This window comes from Ostreococcus tauri (assembly GCF_000214015.3).
Source record: "Ostreococcus tauri WGS project CAID00000000 data, contig chromosome 16, whole genome shotgun sequence".
NCBI classification, from domain to species: domain Eukaryota; kingdom Viridiplantae; phylum Chlorophyta; class Mamiellophyceae; order Mamiellales; family Bathycoccaceae; genus Ostreococcus; species Ostreococcus tauri.
In genome coordinates, this window is record NC_014441.2 from 105,304 (window position 1) to 120,438 (window position 15,135).

Below are 15,135 nucleotides of genomic sequence, written 5' to 3' on the forward strand. Positions count from 1 at the left end.
CCCGCACGCGCGCACCGCGTCGGACGTTACATAGAGAAAACATGATTCGTATACACACCCTGGATTGGATCACGCTCGGCGGCTGCCTTCATATAATATATGTTTTACACCCATATAAGCCATCCACGACCGATCTCCCCGCACGCGCGCCCCGAGTGCCCGTACATAGAGAAAACATGATTCGTATACACACCCCGACCGAATCCCCACGCGCGATCGCGCGCGACCCTCGAGACGAACGCCGACGACGACGGCGACGACACACGCGCGCGATCGATGGGCGCGCGGTCCGCGCACGCGCGCGCGCCGACGTCGGCGTCGGCGTCGGCGACGGCGCGCGCGCGACGACCGCGCGGACGCGGCGGCGTCGTCGCGACGCGGGCGACGACGGTGAACGAGACGGCCACCGCGCGTGATTTGCCCAAAGTCCTCGTCGCCGGCGGTGGCATCGCGGGACTCATCACCGCGCACGCGTGCCGAAGAAAAGGGATGGAGGTGACGGTTTTTGAAAAGGTGCGAAAGTACGAGCCGTTCGGGGGACCGATTCAGTTGCAGTGTAACGCCCAGGGGGCGCTGGATTCGATCGACCCGGACGTGGCGGAGGCGGTGATGCGGGCGGGGACGATCACGGGTGATCGCGTGAATGGATTGCTCGATGGCGTCTCGGGGGAGTGGTTTTATCGGTTCGATACGCGGAAACCGTGTCACGAGAATGGGTTGCCGTTGACCTTGGTGTTGTCGCGATTCGAGCTGTTGGATATTTTGAGCAAAGGCGTGGGGGCGGAGAACATCGAGATGGGCACGGTGGTGGAGAAGTACGAACATCGGGGAGATAAGATCGTGGCGACGCTCACGGATGGGACCGAGCACGAGGGCGATGTGTTGATCGGCGCCGATGGCATTCATTCGAGGTTGCGCAAACAAATGCGCGGCGCGGAGACAAAGTTGGCGTACGCCGGGTACGCGGTGTACACGGCGATTTGCGATTACTCCCAGCCTCACCGCGAGCCGGTGAACACTGATCCGAACAAGGTCGGTTACCAAGTGTTCTTAGGCCCGAAGCAATACTTCGTGAGCTCGGACGTTGGTAACGGACAACAGCAATATTACGCCTTTTTGGAGGTTCCGCCCGGGGGCGACGACGAATTCGCCAAGTGCGAACGATGGGCGAACTATCGCGATATGTTGCTCGATCGATTCAGCGATTGGTGTCCAGCGGTGTTGGAGCGCCTCGAGTGCACCAAGCCCGAGGATGTGGAGCGTCGTGACGTGAACGATCTCTTGCCCGATCCGCGCTGGGTCGACGGCCGCATGGCGCTCCTCGGCGACTCGGCGCACGCGGTGCAGCCAAACCTCGGCCAGGGTGGTGGTCAGGCGATCGAGGGCGCTTACGTCCTCGCCGATGAGCTCTCAAAGTGCGAAGGTGGGAAGGGTGTGCAAAAGGCGCTGATGATGTACGCCGCGAGACGGTTCCTGCGCACAGGCGCCATTCACGGCTTGTCTCGATTCTCGTCCCTCATGAACACCTTCTATCGAAGATATCTCGGCGACGAACCGTACGGATGGTACCCCGAGCCGGCGAAAGAGATGTGGCACGAGGTTTCCAAGGCGAAGATCCCGCATCCCGGTTCGGTCGTCGGTCAAATCGCCCTCATGGCGACGATGCCCATCATCCTCGAGTACGTCGGCGCCGGCTACGGCATCCCGGGCGTCCTCGGCGGCGCCTCTACGGGCAATGGCAAGGACCGCGTGCCAAAATCTCAAGTTCCCGGTATTTCCGCCCCAAAGCGCGATCTCACCGCGGACGATTTCAAGATGAAAGGCATCCCGGGTCTCGCCAAGTGAGCGAGTCGCGCGTCGCCGAGAAAGCCGCCGACGACGAACACATCCGACGTCCTCGCGCACTGTACATCGACACCGTATTCAAAACTTACACGCCGCCAATCACTCGCGACGACCGCGAGCGCACGCTCGCGCGCGTCGCGTTTTAATGACACACTACGATTTTACCCTTCGTCCGCCGTCGCCGCGTCCGCTCGGATGAAGCCAACCGTCCAAGCCATCGACATCGTCGCCACGCACCGCCGCGCACCGCGCATGCGGCGTCGTAAAAACCGCCCTCACCCGTGGGCGCGCTATCTCTCCCTCTTCTCCCTCGTTTTCACCGTCTCGTTCGCGACGACGGGCGAGGGAGCGACGTGTACGACCCCGCGGTTGAAGAGCAGAATCGGTAGCGTGCGCGAGTGTTCGCCCACCGTGCGCGCCGAACGACGGCTGTGCGGCGTCGTCGCGGGCGCGGTGGACGCGTCAACGTCGCTCATGTACGTCGCGAGCCCGTTGAGCGATTCTCTCGCGGTGATCGACGTGGGAACGCCGACGGCGCCGCGGGTGACGAGCGGGACGCGAGACGCGCGGACGACGCGGAGACCGCTGGACGTGCGATTACACGATAGTGGGACCTACATCGCGGTCCTGAGCGGTGGAAATACGGCGAGGGATAAAAATTCGACGCTGACGATCGCGAGCGTGGAGGGAGTGAACGCCGCGAACGGGGCGGCGCCGACGTACGCGGCGACGAAGAGCGACTGCGTGGCGACCGTTCGGGACGGGCGTACGCATTACGTCGGCAGCCTGTGTGGGTGCACGGCGTTTGATATGGTGGGTGATGTGGCGTACGTGGTGTGCGGGGACGCGAGTCGGTTGACGATAGTGTCGCTGCCGACGACGGCGGCGAACGCGGCGACGACGGCGATGACGGTGCTCGGTTCGATTCAGAGCGAGTTGTTAGCGGAAGGGAACGCGGTGACGGTGCGGAATAATAGGGCGTACGTGCGATCCGATGGAGTTTGTGCGTCGTGCGTCGCCGTTGTGGACGTCACCAACGTGGCATCTCCAACCATGGTTGGCGAGAGCGATGTTTCAGTCGTGACGGATGTCGACAGGTGGTACTGGACGACAGCATTCTTAGCTCGTGGCGCGCACAGGGATAACGCGACGTTCGAGTACGATTGGATAATGGATCCTGTGTCGTCGAGTGTGACCACGGTGTCGCGTGCGTGCGTGAACTTTGCGAAGACGATCGGGGACTCGCCTTCCGCGTGTGCGGGGAGTACTTACCACTTTGCCTACGAAGCCGAAGCCGAGGCAAACGCGTACTGGTATTGCGCGAGTTGATCGCGATCGTCGATGGTGATGTTTCTAAACTCTGTAATACCACTACATGCTCGCTGATAACGAACGATCATTTACGAGCATTTGCCTTTACGCCCCGATTGGACTCTCAGCGCGAATCAACGTCGGGTTGGGCATGAACAACAGACGCATCCCGCCGACCTCGATCAGCGTGTGTGGGGCCAAAATACATCGCTGCCCGGTGCTCAAGGGGACGTTATTGCACCAAATCGGTCGGCGACCGACGTTACGAAGCGCGAACTCCCCGTTCCATCGCAGCTTTAAAAACGCCTGCTGCCGAGAAATTTTGCTCGCGTTTCCCGCCTCACACAAATCGACGTCCACCTTCAACTCCTCCGTCGATCGCCCGATCACGCTCTCGCGCTCTGTGATCACGAACGTCGCGCTCATCCCCACTAACTCAGCGAGCGCGCCTCTCGATGTGGCCAATCGCGCCGTCGCCGCCTGCGCGCTCCGCTCCAACGCCGCAATTTTCCTCAGCGTCGCCGCGTCCGCCTTCACCACCTGCATATCCTCCCCATCACCCCTCGCTCGACCAGCCGCGCGTAGAATCGCCTGTTCCGCCTCCCCGAATCGCGGCGGAACATCTTCGTTCGTCGAATCGTCATCTTTCCCGTCTCCGCCTCGCGTCCGCTTCGAGGGCAATCCCTCGAGCGCCTCTCGCAGCGTCGGTCCCGGCGTCCATCGCGCTCGCTCGTCCACGGCTTTGAAGATCTCTTCGTCGGGCAGCGCTTTGATCCTCGAAGCGAACGCGCGCGCGAACGCGTCGTCGCGCAGAGCTTTGTTCCAACGCGACGTAATTTCCAATTGTGACCTCTGCGGGACAAACTGAATCACCGCGTCGTCCCCGGTCAACGACTCGATCGCGACGCCGCACTCGAGGGCGTAGCGAAGTAACGCGTCGTCGATCGCGGGCCAATCGTCGATGGACATCGGGGAGAGAAGACGCGCGCGGGGGTGTGCGGAGAGGGCGGGACGCGAGGTCGAGCGCGCGCGCGGACGAAACGTCGAGGCAGCGCTCGAAGGCGCGCGCGCGTGATTTCGACGCGGACGAGTGATTTCATTTCATCACACGGCGTACGCTAGATGAAGAGGAACATGGGACGCTCCTTGGAGCCGATCATTTTCGCGCGTCGCGCGGCGCCGACGACGCGCTCGAGCTTGAGGGCGTCGAGTTTGGAGAAGAGGGCGACTACTCCGGCGGCGTGGCCCACCGCCGGGTTGGACGCGCTGGACACCGCGGCGGATGAACCGGCGAGATACGACACGAGCTCGGGGTAGAAGTGCGCGTGCTCCGGGAGGGAGTAGAAACAAATTTCTCTCGCGCCCTTGATGCGGCGGCGAAAGTAAAAGTGCGCTCTCTCGCTGAGGAGCAAAACACGCTTTCGACCGTCGGCGAAGAGCGTGCGCGCGCGCGCAGCCTCTCGAGGCTCGGTGTACTCGCTGTTCACCGCGAATGAAACGTCCTCCTTGGTGAGCAAGTTGCGAACGCGAACGAAATCAAAGTACGAGCTGACGAAGATGACGACGCCCGGCTCGGGATTCTCTCGAACGCGAGGGAGCACATTCTTCACGAAGTACTTGAAACGAATGTCATCTGCGTTCACCACATCCGAAGATTTCATCGGAATTCGCTCAAACTGCTGCCGTGTCTTCAGCGTGAGCTGTCCCAAAACGCCCTTGTACGTCGTGCGCAACCGAACCTTGCCCGCGAAATTTACGCATCGACGATTGAAGAGCGAGTTAATCTCCGGTGTCTGAAACGCCGACAAAAGGATCGTCTGCCGGACGTTGCGGGCGAATCCATTCAAGTGTGACTCGCGCACGCGCTGAACGTCGCAATCACGCATGTCTTTCGGGAGCTGGTTCATGGCGTCCAGAATGGTCACGACGTGCGCCCAGTTTTGCATCTGAATGACGTGCGCGTGATCGATAACTAGAATCTCGATCGAGCTCAGGAAATCCCCGGCCGTTTTCTCATCCTGGAGCGCGGTGACGATACCGAGTGGCGAGGCAAAGATGATGTCCGCGCCGAAGAAATCGACGTACAGACGCACGCTCGCTTTTGTGAGCTTCAAGCCGAGCCGAAAGTGGTCGTCCGTATTTCCCTTGAAGAGCGCGGTGTGATCCTCCGGAACGAATGGCTTAAACTTGCGCTTCTTACCCGCCACCTCGTCATTTTCGTCATCGCTTGCTTCGTAGGCTAAAAAGTCTTCCTCGATCCGCTCGAGCTTATTCACCGCGTCGTTTCGTCCGTGCGCTGCGGGACACAAATCGAGCAAACGCATAATCGCCCGACCCGCGATGTTTCGCATCGGCGTCAGGAACAACACAGTCGGCCGCACGAACCCTTGATCGCGCGGAAGATCGTCCTCGACAACCTTGATCCCAGCCTTGGCCTTCTTGGCGAGCCCCTCGTTGTTCTTCATCACGCGATTTCTCGTCCGCGTCACGTGATCGATAACGTGCAGACACACCGCGTCCAGCGTCTCATCGTTCATCTGTTGCCCCGCCGGACCTTGGTCGGGAACGAGTTTTCTATTACCGTGTTGCACATCCACGTAAGACGCCAAGACCGAGTACAGCGCCGCTTGCGACGCGCTCGCGAATCCCGCTTTTCCGGTCGCTTCCTTCCATCGCTCCGCCGTCTTCGCGTTTACGAAATTCGGTTTCTCCATCGCTTTCGGTACCTCCAACCCGCACGCCCCCTCCCACACGTCGTCGCGTGACCCAGACGTCGACGCGCCCGCGCCCGATTCGCCCCGCCAAACGATTTTCCTCGTCTTCAACTCCTCCGCGTCGCGCGCTCGGAGCGCTTCGCCCAGACGCGCGTGTCGTTCCATCGCCGACGCATCCTGATTTTCATCGCCACTCTCGCCCGCGTCTTCATCCGTCCCTCCATCGTCGTTCTCTTCGTCCTCTCCCTCTTCCTCGACGCTCCTTTCATCGTCGGATTCCGTCGCGTCGACCTCCGCGTCGTCCGCGCCGTCCGCACCGTCGTCGCTCGCATCCGCATCCTCGCTCCCATCCTCCTCGCTCCCATCCTCCTCGCTCTCGCTCTCGCGCTCGCTCTCGCTCTCATCGCTCGCGTGCGCGTCTACCCCACGCGTCCCGAGCGAGGCCAAGAGCGCGTCGTACGCCGACGTTCCGGCGACCGCCGCCGCCGCCCCCTCGCGTTCGTCATCGCTCGAATCGCTCGCGTCCTCGCCGCGCGTGGGCGCGTGGGCGCGCGCTTTCGCGACGCGATCGTTCGGACGCGCGCGATCGACGGTGCGTCTCGAGCGCTTCCGCGCCGCGCTCGCGGGCATCGCGTCGTCGTGCCGCGCGCGACGGTGACGGCGCCGATGGCGTGGGTCTGGGTCTAAACCCTCATTCTAGGGGTATTCGGTATCTAAACCCTATACCCTAAAACCCAGTTTTCACGCGTTTTCCACCCGCGCGCGTCACCCTCAATTCGCGCGTCGCCATGCGCGTGGCGCGCGCGCGCGCTCGGGCGACGAACGCCGTCGCGGACGCGCGACGAGATCACGCGCGAGCGCGAGCGCGTGCGCCGAGAACGCGCGCGCGCGCGGTCGATCAAAGCCTGAACCCGCGCGTCGAAGCGCTTCGACCGAGCAAAACGGTCGCGCTCACCGATCTCGCGCGACAGTTGCGAGCGGACGGGAAGGACGTGATCGGGCTCGCGGCGGGCGAACCGGATTTCGCGACCCCGCGGGCGGCGTCGGAGGCTGGGAAACGGGCGATCGATGCCGGGAAGACCAAGTACAGCGCGAACGCGGGCGACGCCGAGTTGCGCAAGGCGGTGCGGGAGAAATTACGGCGGGAGAACGGATTGACGTACGATTGGGCGAGCGAAATCGTGCTCTCGAACGGGGCGAAACAGAGCGTGGCGCAGTGCGTGTTGGCGACGTGTGGACCGGGGGATGAGGTCATCGTACCGACGCCGTATTGGGTGAGTTATCCGGAGATGGTGACCCTGAGCGGGGCGGAGTGCGTCGTCGCGGAGACGACGGCGGATGAAGGGTTTTTGTTGACGCCGGAGAAGTTAAGGGCGTGCATCACGGAGAAGAGCCGATTGTTGATCTTATGTTCGCCGAGTAATCCGAGCGGGGCGGTGTACCCGAGGGAGACGCTGGAGGCGTTGGCGAAAATCGTCGTCGAGCACCCGAGATTGTTGGTGCTGAGCGATGAGATTTACGAGCACATCGTGTACGCGCCGGCGTCGCATCACTCCATCGCGGCGTGTGATGATATGTGGGAGCGCACGCTCGTGGTGAACGGGTTCTCCAAGTCGTTCGCCATGACGGGATGGCGTCTCGGGTACGTCGCCGCCCCCAAGCACTTCGCGCGGGCGATGAGCATGTTGCAGTCGCAAATCACGAGCGGTCCGAACTCTATCTCCCAGGAAGCCGCGCTCGCGGCGCTACAACAGCTCGGTCCGCGAGGTGGCGATGCCGTGGCCGAGATGGTTCGCGCGTTCGAGCGTCGCAGAGATTTCGTGAGCGCACGCCTGTGCGCCATCGACGGCGTCAAGCTCCCGCGCGTCGACGGCGCCTTCTACGTCTTCCCCGACGTCAGCGCCCTCGTCGGCGACGGTGCGAGCGCAGAGGGGTTCGGCCCAATCGCGGATGTCGACGAACTCTGCAGATATCTCCTCGAAAAGGGTCTCGTGGCCGTCGTCCCGGGGAGCGCGTTCGGCGTCCCGAACTGCCTGCGCGTCTCGTACGCCGCCGCCGACTCCGTTCTCGACGAAGCGCTCTCCCGCATCGAGCGCTGCCTCGACCCGAGCGTGTACACGCGACCTTCCAAGTAATGCGCACGATTCATTCCTAGCCTGAACGCGCGCGTCGACGAACAGAGGCGCGTCCTCGGTCGCTCGCGCGCTTTTCGCCGCAGCCGCCGCGCGCGCGCTCCACTTCGCGCCATGCCGTCCACCCCTCGCGTCTTCCTCGACGCCGAGACGCGCCAACGCTTACACGACGTCCTGAAAACCCCCGATTCCGGCAGAGCGTCCGCGAAACCCGACGCCGCGCTCCTTCTGACGGAATTCCTCGAGGACACGGTGATCAGGTGTTTGACGCCCGAAAACCGTCGTTTTCTCCGTGAAGCGAAGGTCGGTCGCGCCTCGATCGCGTCCGCGCTGGATGAGTACGGATTATCCATCGACCCGCCGGTTCAAGGGCTCGGATCGGCGACGTACGACGCGATCGCGGATGAATTACTGAGCAGGGCGGTGGCGCTGACGGCGCTCGACGAGCGCGAGGCCGCGAGCGGTGATTTATCCGGACCGATCGACGCCATCGAGCGCTCGAGCAAGCGATTGAGACTGAACGATCGGATGACGAGCTCGGAGGTGTCGAACGCGATCGCGAGTGGGTCAGGGCGAGCGGCGCTCGAGCGCTTGGCGACGGCGCTCGGCGTGGAAGCTTCGAGCGGCGGCGACGTCGTCGACGCGTGCGTCACGCTCGAGCGATGCGTCGCCGCGCACGAGCGATTTGTCGCGGGGTTTGAATCGGCGTCGGGTCTGGAAGCGGCGAGAAATCCGCCGAGGTTGGAGGACGTCCCGAGCGGTATCGGGTTGGACGGCGACGCCGAGGTCGAACGCGCCGTCGCGGTCGCGCGCTTGCTCCACGTGAACGATCTTAGACGTTTGCAGAGCGATGTGGACGCATTTTTAGTCTCCATGCAGGAGTACACCGCCGACCCAAAGACGGATTCGCGCATGGGACGCGTCGGGCGGTGAGCGCGCGAATGAATGCGACGCGGCGGCTTTGAAACGACGTCGAGAATAGCACATAGCGAGCACGGATGAATAGAGTAGACACCATCATTCCCAAACATAATCAATCACCATCACGCGCGCGTCCCGCACCGCGCGCGCGTCAGAGCATAAAATTACACGACCCGTCCGAGCGCAACTCTTTTCGCATCAACACGCGCGGCGACGGCGCCTTCCCCCCGAACAACCCCGCCAATCTAAACACCCGCTCCCTCTCCACCTCGACGTATCCACTCTCTCGATACAATCCAACCGCCGCATCCTCACCCGCTCGAACGTGTAACCAACAATCGCACCCCCCCATCTCCGTCGTCAACCGCTCCGCCGCCCGCACGAGCGCCCGTCCCGTCCCGCGTCGTCTTCGATCTCGCCGCACGCACGCGTTCCCCACGTACGCCGCGTCCGACGGCGGCGCCATCCTCGAATCACCCTCCACCGGTCTCGTTCTCGACGTGATGGACACCGTGATGAATCCAATCACCTCTCCGCTCGTCCCGTCCGTCGCCGCGAGCGCGACCTCCTCCGGATCTTCCCTCGACGTCAACCCGATGACGTACCGCAGGACGTACGCCCGCGGTTTCGCATCCTCCGTCTCCGAGAACGCGTCGACGATGACGTCCACGCACGCGCGGACGTCGTCGTCGCGCGCTCGTCGCACGCGCGTCCCCGTCGCTTGGTCGACGAATTCAAACGCGCGTTGGAGCTCCAGGAGGTCGTCCCGGCGCGTCCCACGCGCGCGTGGGGTCCCTCGGGCGCGCGCGCGCGATCGCGGGCGCGCACGCGCGGGCGCGGACGCGCGCGCGAGCGCCATGGGCGTCGCGAAGCGCGGATTCTTTGGACCGAGGTGGTCGTCCACGGCGCGTGCGATGGCGACATTGGTCGACGACCGCGTCGCGATGTCCACCGCGTCCGAGGTCGACGCGCTCGAGCGCGAACTCGCGGGGTTAGCGCTCGATGCGAAGAAGGTGCGCGCGCGATGGGCGACGCGGACGCGAACGTGAGAGACGGAAAGACGCGGTGGAGGGTGATCTGGGATTTTTTTAGATTCGTGCGACTGACGAGCTCGCGCGCGCGCAGAACGGTGATCCGAGCGCGGCGCTCGAACGCATGCTCGCGCTGGAGAAGACGCACCGGTTGGCGGCGGATGCGGTGGCGGTGCCGAGGTTGTGCGTGGCGATCTTGGATTTACTTCGGGCGCACGACGATTGGGACGGCGTGCGAGAACACGTCGCGGCGTTGGCGAAACGACGGGCGCAGTTGAAGCAAGCGATCGCGGCGATGGTTCGTCGGTGTATGGCGTTTGTCGATGAGGCGCCGGACGCGACGCAGAGAAGGAAGCTGATCGAGACGCTGTGCGACGCGACGAATGGGAAGATTTTCGTAGAGGTTGAAAAGTCGAGGCTGACGAGAAAGTTGGCGGCGATGCACGAGGAGGAAGGACGGATCGAGGAGGCGTGTGCGGTCATGCAGGAGGTGGCGATCGAGACCTACGGGGCGCTCACGAGGCACGAGAAGTTGTTCTTCATCGAGGAGCAAGTGCGCCTGTGCCTGGCGAAGAAGGATTATCTCCGCGCGTTAATCTTGAGTCGTAAGATCAACCCGAAGACCTTCGACGAGCTCATCGAGAAGGGAAAGAAGGAAGCCGAGAAGGAAGCCGTGAAGGCGAAGAACGAGAGCGAGCGAAGCGAGGCTGAGAAGGAGGCGCTAAGGAAGGAAAAGTTGAAAAAGGAGGGACAGGTTGAGCACGCCGAGGGGTACTTTGAACCGACTGACGAGGGCATTCCCTCGCTCGAGGCGCTCAAGCTGCGATATTACGAGCTCATGGTGGAGTACTATAGTCATAGCGATCAGTATCTCGAGATTTGCCGGTGCTATCAGAACATTCTGGAGTGCGCGGAGGTGAAGGACGATGCAGAGAGATGGGCGCCGACGCTCAAAAAAGTTGTCTGGCTCGTGTGCATGTCCAAGCACGAACCGATGCAGCAGTCCATTCTGCACGGTGTCAAGGGTAACTTGAAGCTCAGCGATTTACCCGCGCACCAGGCGTTGGTGAAGCAATTTTGCACCAAGGAGATCATCCACTGGACGACGCTCCAAGAGCGGTACGCGCAAGAGATCTCCGACGAGACGGAGCTCTTCGGCGGCGACAAGGGCACGAAGCGCGTCGAGGATCTCAAGCTCCGGGTCATCGAGCACAACATGCTCGTCATCGCCGCGTATTACTCGCGCATGTCCCTGAGCAGACTCTCCGAGCTCTTGTGCCTCAGCCCGGAGGAGACGGAGAAGCATCTGTCTTCGTGCGTCGTCGACAAATCAGTCGCCGCGAAGATCGACCGTCCCGCCGGTCTCGTCGACTTTACCGTTTCCAAATCCAGCCACTGGCTCCTGAACAAGTGGGCGTCCAACGTCGACTCGTTGCTCTCGTGCTTAGACAAGGCGTCGCACCTCATCGCCAAGGAGTCGCAAACGCACAAGGTGGCGCTCACGTCAGCGGACTAGTCATTTTAATCGCGACACACAACCACCGCGCGGGCACGACTCCCGACGTCGCACCAGAGAACGCGCGGGCGTCGCGCGTCGTCATCCGTCCGCGTCACCCGTCGTCCCTTCCCCCATCCTTCCCACGCGCACCGTCTCCACCCCCGTCTCCGTCTCGCCGCCCCGTCTCCCGCGTCCGCATGCGCAGCGTCTCCTCCCACCCTCTCGCCTCATCGCTCCCCGCGCGCAGCGCCACCTCAAACTTCCCGCGTCCGTCCCGCCGCCGCTCGCACGCATCCGCGCACGCCGCCGCGCACACCTCACTCGCCTCCTCCGCCTCCGCGCACGCCGCCGCCCGCTCACACGCATCCGCGCACGCCAATCCACACGCGACGTCCACCGCGCGTTCGCTCGCGCTCGTCGACGCCGCGATCGCTTGTTTCTCCGTCCCTTCGATTCGCGCGAACACGCGTACGCGCGCGCTCGAGACGCGCTCCGCGCGCGCGCTCGCCGCGGACGTCCCCGCGCACGACCCACGGACGCGGACGCGGGCGTAGGGCGCCCGCGTCGCCGTCGCGGCGTCGTCGTCCACGGCCATGGGCGCGAGTCGGGATGGCGATCGTCGTCGATCGGTGGTGTCTCGACCGGTGACGCACCTTTCGATGGGTATCGTCGACCGGTGACGCGCCTTTGGACGCGATACCGATCGACCGGTGGTGGATGCGACACATCGCGACGGGCGATTCGGCGACGACGGCGGGACCGCGAGCGACGCGCGGGGTGGAAGGGGCGCGGGCGGTGGTCGCGGCTCGGCCGCGCGCGCGTGGGCGACGGTGGGCGTCCCGATCGGCGTGTATTGGATTTCATTGAATCGCATTGAATCGCATTGAATCGCATCGATTTTCATCGACCATGGACGACGACGTCGTCGCCGACGCGACGTCCGGGGCGTGGTGTTCGACGTCAGTGATAACGGCGTCGATGTGGGGGGTGGCGCGGACGCGCGGGACGTGCGCGCGGACGGTGGAAGATGGGCGGACGCGCGCGGCGCTGGCGGCGCTCGCGGCGGCGCGGCGGGACGGACGACGGGCGACGCTCGAATCGTCCATCGCGCGGTGGCGCTCGGCGTGCGCGAGACGGGTCGGGAACGAACGCGCGGTGGTGGCGATGCGTCGGCGGTGGGCGTTCGGGGTGAAGAGACGGTATTTTGAGCGGTGGCGGGCGCAGACGCCGAGCGCGCGACGCGGCGGGCGCGAGTGGGGGACGAATAGGTTCGGCGTCGTCGACGACGGCGAGATGGACGAGGAGTTCCCGGTGGATTATCGCGCCGAATTGGAGATTCGTTTGAGTCAAATATCCCGGCTCGAGGAGGCGCTGAGAGAGGCGAAAGAGCGCGAGCGGAACGAGCGCGAGCGGAACGAGCAGCCGAACGCCGAGGCGCAGATGAAAAAGTTTCGAGAGCACTTACAAAACATGCAGCGCGAGATGGAGGGAGTGAAGCGCGAGCGCGATGCGTATAGGAAAAAGTGGGAGACGAGCGTGGGGCCGGCGGCGGAGAAGGCGGCGGCGGATCGACGGGCGAATCAACGCACGATGGCGACGCAGACGGTGTTCGCCGAAGAGGACCGCGTGGAGGCGCAAAAAGAGCTCGTGGAAAAGGCGAAGAAGTCACAGATTCGAGCCGCCGAGGAGAAGTGGATGGAACAGGCGAGGTTATTCGAGCAAAAGTTTGAGCGACAGATGCAAGTGGCGAGCGAGTACGAGATTAAGCTTCGAGAGGAGCGCGCGAGGCTCACGAGGAGCGAGGCGCAGTACGAGGCGCGGTTGGAGGAGTTGACGGCCAAGCACGCGGAGACCGAGGCTGAACTCCTCGCTCTGAGAGGTTCACTGGGCGTGAGCGCGAGCGGCGGTGGATCGTTCGGTGATTTTAGTCGTGAGCGTTTCGCCCAGTACGCGAAAATCGGCGCCGGTACGGCGGCGGCGCAGTCGTTCCCGAACGTCTCGCCGCTTCGATCGCCCTCGCCAGAGGTACCGGAGACGTTCGCGTCACCGACGTTGAAACTCGGCGATTTGGCGATTCAGGACACCCCCGGGGCGGGTTCTAAGGTCGTGGAGGATGACGACGCGTATCAGAGCGCGAAGAAGTTTACCTTCGCCGATTTCTCCTCTGAGGATGAGGACGAGGTTGAGCGCGAGAACGAAGAGTTCGCCCCTCCCGCGGACGACCGCCTCACGCGCACGACGTCGCCCTCGATCCCGCTTCACCCTTCACCGCCGCCGCAGACGTCCGCGTTCACGAAGAAACCGCTTCGTCTCACCGTCGCCGTGGCCAAGCTCGTCGTGCTCGGGCACTCGCAGCGAGACGCGATCGAGGCGCTGAAACACGTCGATAACAACGACGTCCACGCCGCCGTCGCCTGGCTCGCCCGACGACATCGAGCTTGACGCGCGACGACATCACATCCCTAGACCTCCTCGCGCGCACATCGCTCGAGCACATGTAACCGTCGTCCGCTTCGCTTCGCGCCGCTCGCGGATAACCGCCGCGCGCGCGTCCGGACACCCCGACGCCCGTCGCCGAGCGACACCGACCCCACCGCGCGGTGCCGCCGAGGAGAACAAAACGCTCTCAACATGGTCCGTCGACGCACCGCGAACGGTCGAGCGACGGGACGCGCGCGAGGAATCGCGTCCGTGTCACGCATCGCACGAAATCGACCCTTTGCTCGACGCGCACGCCGCGCGCGCGCCCTCGAGTGGCGCACCGACGACGCGAAACGAACGACACTGACTCGAGCTCTCCGCCGCGCCCGCGAACGTCGCAGATGATCAAGGTGAAGACGCTCACGGGGAAGGAGATCGAGATCGACATCGAGCCCACCGACTCGGTGGAGCGCATCAAGGAGCGCGTGGAGGAAAAGGAAGGGATACCGCCCGTGCAGCAGCGATTGATCTTCGGAGGGAAACAGATGAACGATGAGAAGATCGCGAAGGATTATAACATCGAGGGTGGGAGCGTGTTGCACTTGGTGTTGGCTCTGCGAGGCGGCGGCGGCGCGCGCGGGAACGACGCGCGAGAGGCGGCGCGAAACAGAGGTTGACTTTGAGACAAGGATAGAGTGCGAATGCATGTAGCTAAAGAATCGCTGATTAATTACAACTGAATGATCTACGCGGACTTTAAGAACATGGAGCGCAGAATGACCTCCTCTTGACCGACCACCGGCTTGGAGAGCTCCTCGTACGCGTTCTTGAACGCGGCCGGCGGGCAAGAAAAGTTCACGACGACTTGGTACGCGTCCGGATATCCCTTGATTTCGTACGCGTTCGGCTGCAGACCCCGTTCGGTTTGTTCCCAGGACGCCAACCCATCGTTAAACATAGCCTTGAATTGATCGAGCGCCCCCGAGCGCGTGGCGTCGTCGCAATCCGGTCGGAGCAGGAGCACGCCCTCGTACGTCGTCGGCAGGTGCGTCTTCTTCACCGCGCGCGTCTTCTGCGCATCGCCCCGGCGCATCGCCGTCGTCGGCGCGCGCACGCTCGTGTTCACTACGCACGTCACGAACACACCGTCAGTCTCGCGTCGTCCCGCGCGTCGTCCCGTTCGCGCGCGAGCAACCCTAGGGTCAGGGTCACCCACGCCCGTCCCCGACGCCCACGCCCACGCCCACGCCCGCCCACCCCCG

General features: G+C 63.6%; 12 protein-coding genes across 12 annotated transcripts; 7 read left to right on the top strand and 5 right to left on the bottom strand.

Annotated features, from left to right (window-relative positions):
* Positions 1–276: 276 nt before the first annotated feature.
* Positions 277–1,845, top strand: OT_ostta16g00670 (Monooxygenase, FAD-binding; the record flags this gene model as incomplete). Its single annotated transcript, XM_003083468.2, has 1 exon — positions 277–1,845. One exon carries the CDS (start codon positions 277–279, stop codon positions 1,843–1,845), a length of 1,569 nt encoding a protein of 522 aa, XP_003083516.2.
* Positions 1,846–2,040: 195 nt separating this feature from the next.
* Positions 2,041–3,174, top strand: OT_ostta16g00680 (unnamed product; the record flags this gene model as incomplete). The annotated part of the gene is made up of 1 exon (XM_003083469.2): positions 2,041–3,174. One exon carries the CDS (start codon positions 2,041–2,043, stop codon positions 3,172–3,174), a length of 1,134 nt encoding a protein of 377 aa, XP_003083517.2.
* Positions 3,175–3,261: 87 nt separating this feature from the next.
* Positions 3,262–4,125, bottom strand: OT_ostta16g00690 (Forkhead-associated (FHA) domain; the record flags this gene model as incomplete). The annotated part of the gene is made up of 1 exon (XM_003083470.2): positions 3,262–4,125. The coding sequence occupies one exon, from the start codon at positions 4,123–4,125 to the stop codon at positions 3,262–3,264; it is 864 nt and encodes a 287-aa protein (XP_003083518.2).
* Positions 4,126–4,274: 149 nt separating this feature from the next.
* On the bottom strand, positions 4,275–6,500 carry OT_ostta16g00700 (Digestive organ expansion factor, predicted; the record flags this gene model as incomplete). The annotated part of the gene is made up of 1 exon (XM_022985257.1): positions 4,275–6,500. One exon carries the CDS (start codon positions 6,498–6,500, stop codon positions 4,275–4,277), a length of 2,226 nt encoding a protein of 741 aa, XP_022840300.1.
* Positions 6,501–6,658: 158 nt separating this feature from the next.
* On the top strand, positions 6,659–8,005 carry OT_ostta16g00710 (Aminotransferases,class-I,pyridoxal-phosphate-binding site; the record flags this gene model as incomplete). The annotated part of the gene is made up of 1 exon (XM_003083471.1): positions 6,659–8,005. The coding sequence occupies one exon, from the start codon at positions 6,659–6,661 to the stop codon at positions 8,003–8,005; it is 1,347 nt and encodes a 448-aa protein (XP_003083519.1).
* A 111-nt stretch (positions 8,006–8,116) lies between these two features.
* On the top strand, positions 8,117–8,935 carry OT_ostta16g00720 (Protein of unknown function UPF0568; the record flags this gene model as incomplete). The annotated part of the gene is made up of 1 exon (XM_003083472.1): positions 8,117–8,935. One exon carries the CDS (start codon positions 8,117–8,119, stop codon positions 8,933–8,935), a length of 819 nt encoding a protein of 272 aa, XP_003083520.1.
* Positions 8,936–9,074: 139 nt separating this feature from the next.
* On the bottom strand, positions 9,075–9,782 carry OT_ostta16g00730 (Acyl-CoA N-acyltransferase; the record flags this gene model as incomplete). Its single annotated transcript, XM_022985270.1, has 1 exon — positions 9,075–9,782. One exon carries the CDS (start codon positions 9,780–9,782, stop codon positions 9,075–9,077), a length of 708 nt encoding a protein of 235 aa, XP_022840301.1.
* Positions 9,783–9,867: 85 nt separating this feature from the next.
* On the top strand, positions 9,868–11,470 carry OT_ostta16g00740 (Winged helix-turn-helix DNA-binding domain; the record flags this gene model as incomplete). The annotated part of the gene is made up of 2 exons (XM_022985277.1): positions 9,868–9,936; positions 10,049–11,470. 2 exons carry the CDS (start codon positions 9,868–9,870, stop codon positions 11,468–11,470), a joined length of 1,491 nt encoding a protein of 496 aa, XP_022840302.1.
* Positions 11,471–11,564: 94 nt separating this feature from the next.
* On the bottom strand, positions 11,565–12,047 carry OT_ostta16g00750 (unnamed product; the record flags this gene model as incomplete). Its single annotated transcript, XM_022985283.1, has 1 exon — positions 11,565–12,047. One exon carries the CDS (start codon positions 12,045–12,047, stop codon positions 11,565–11,567), a length of 483 nt encoding a protein of 160 aa, XP_022840303.1.
* A 314-nt stretch (positions 12,048–12,361) lies between these two features.
* OT_ostta16g00760 (UBA-like) lies at positions 12,362–13,894 on the top strand (the record flags this gene model as incomplete). Its single annotated transcript, XM_003083474.2, has 1 exon — positions 12,362–13,894. One exon carries the CDS (start codon positions 12,362–12,364, stop codon positions 13,892–13,894), a length of 1,533 nt encoding a protein of 510 aa, XP_003083522.2.
* Positions 13,895–14,083: 189 nt separating this feature from the next.
* OT_ostta16g00765 (Ubiquitin supergroup) lies at positions 14,084–14,550 on the top strand (the record flags this gene model as incomplete). The annotated part of the gene is made up of 2 exons (XM_022985295.1): positions 14,084–14,086; positions 14,275–14,550. 2 exons carry the CDS (start codon positions 14,084–14,086, stop codon positions 14,548–14,550), a joined length of 279 nt encoding a protein of 92 aa, XP_022840304.1.
* A 68-nt stretch (positions 14,551–14,618) lies between these two features.
* OT_ostta16g00770 (Ribosomal protein S6) lies at positions 14,619–14,966 on the bottom strand (the record flags this gene model as incomplete). The annotated part of the gene is made up of 1 exon (XM_022985300.1): positions 14,619–14,966. The coding sequence occupies one exon, from the start codon at positions 14,964–14,966 to the stop codon at positions 14,619–14,621; it is 348 nt and encodes a 115-aa protein (XP_022840305.1).
* Positions 14,967–15,135: the final 169 nt, after the last annotated feature.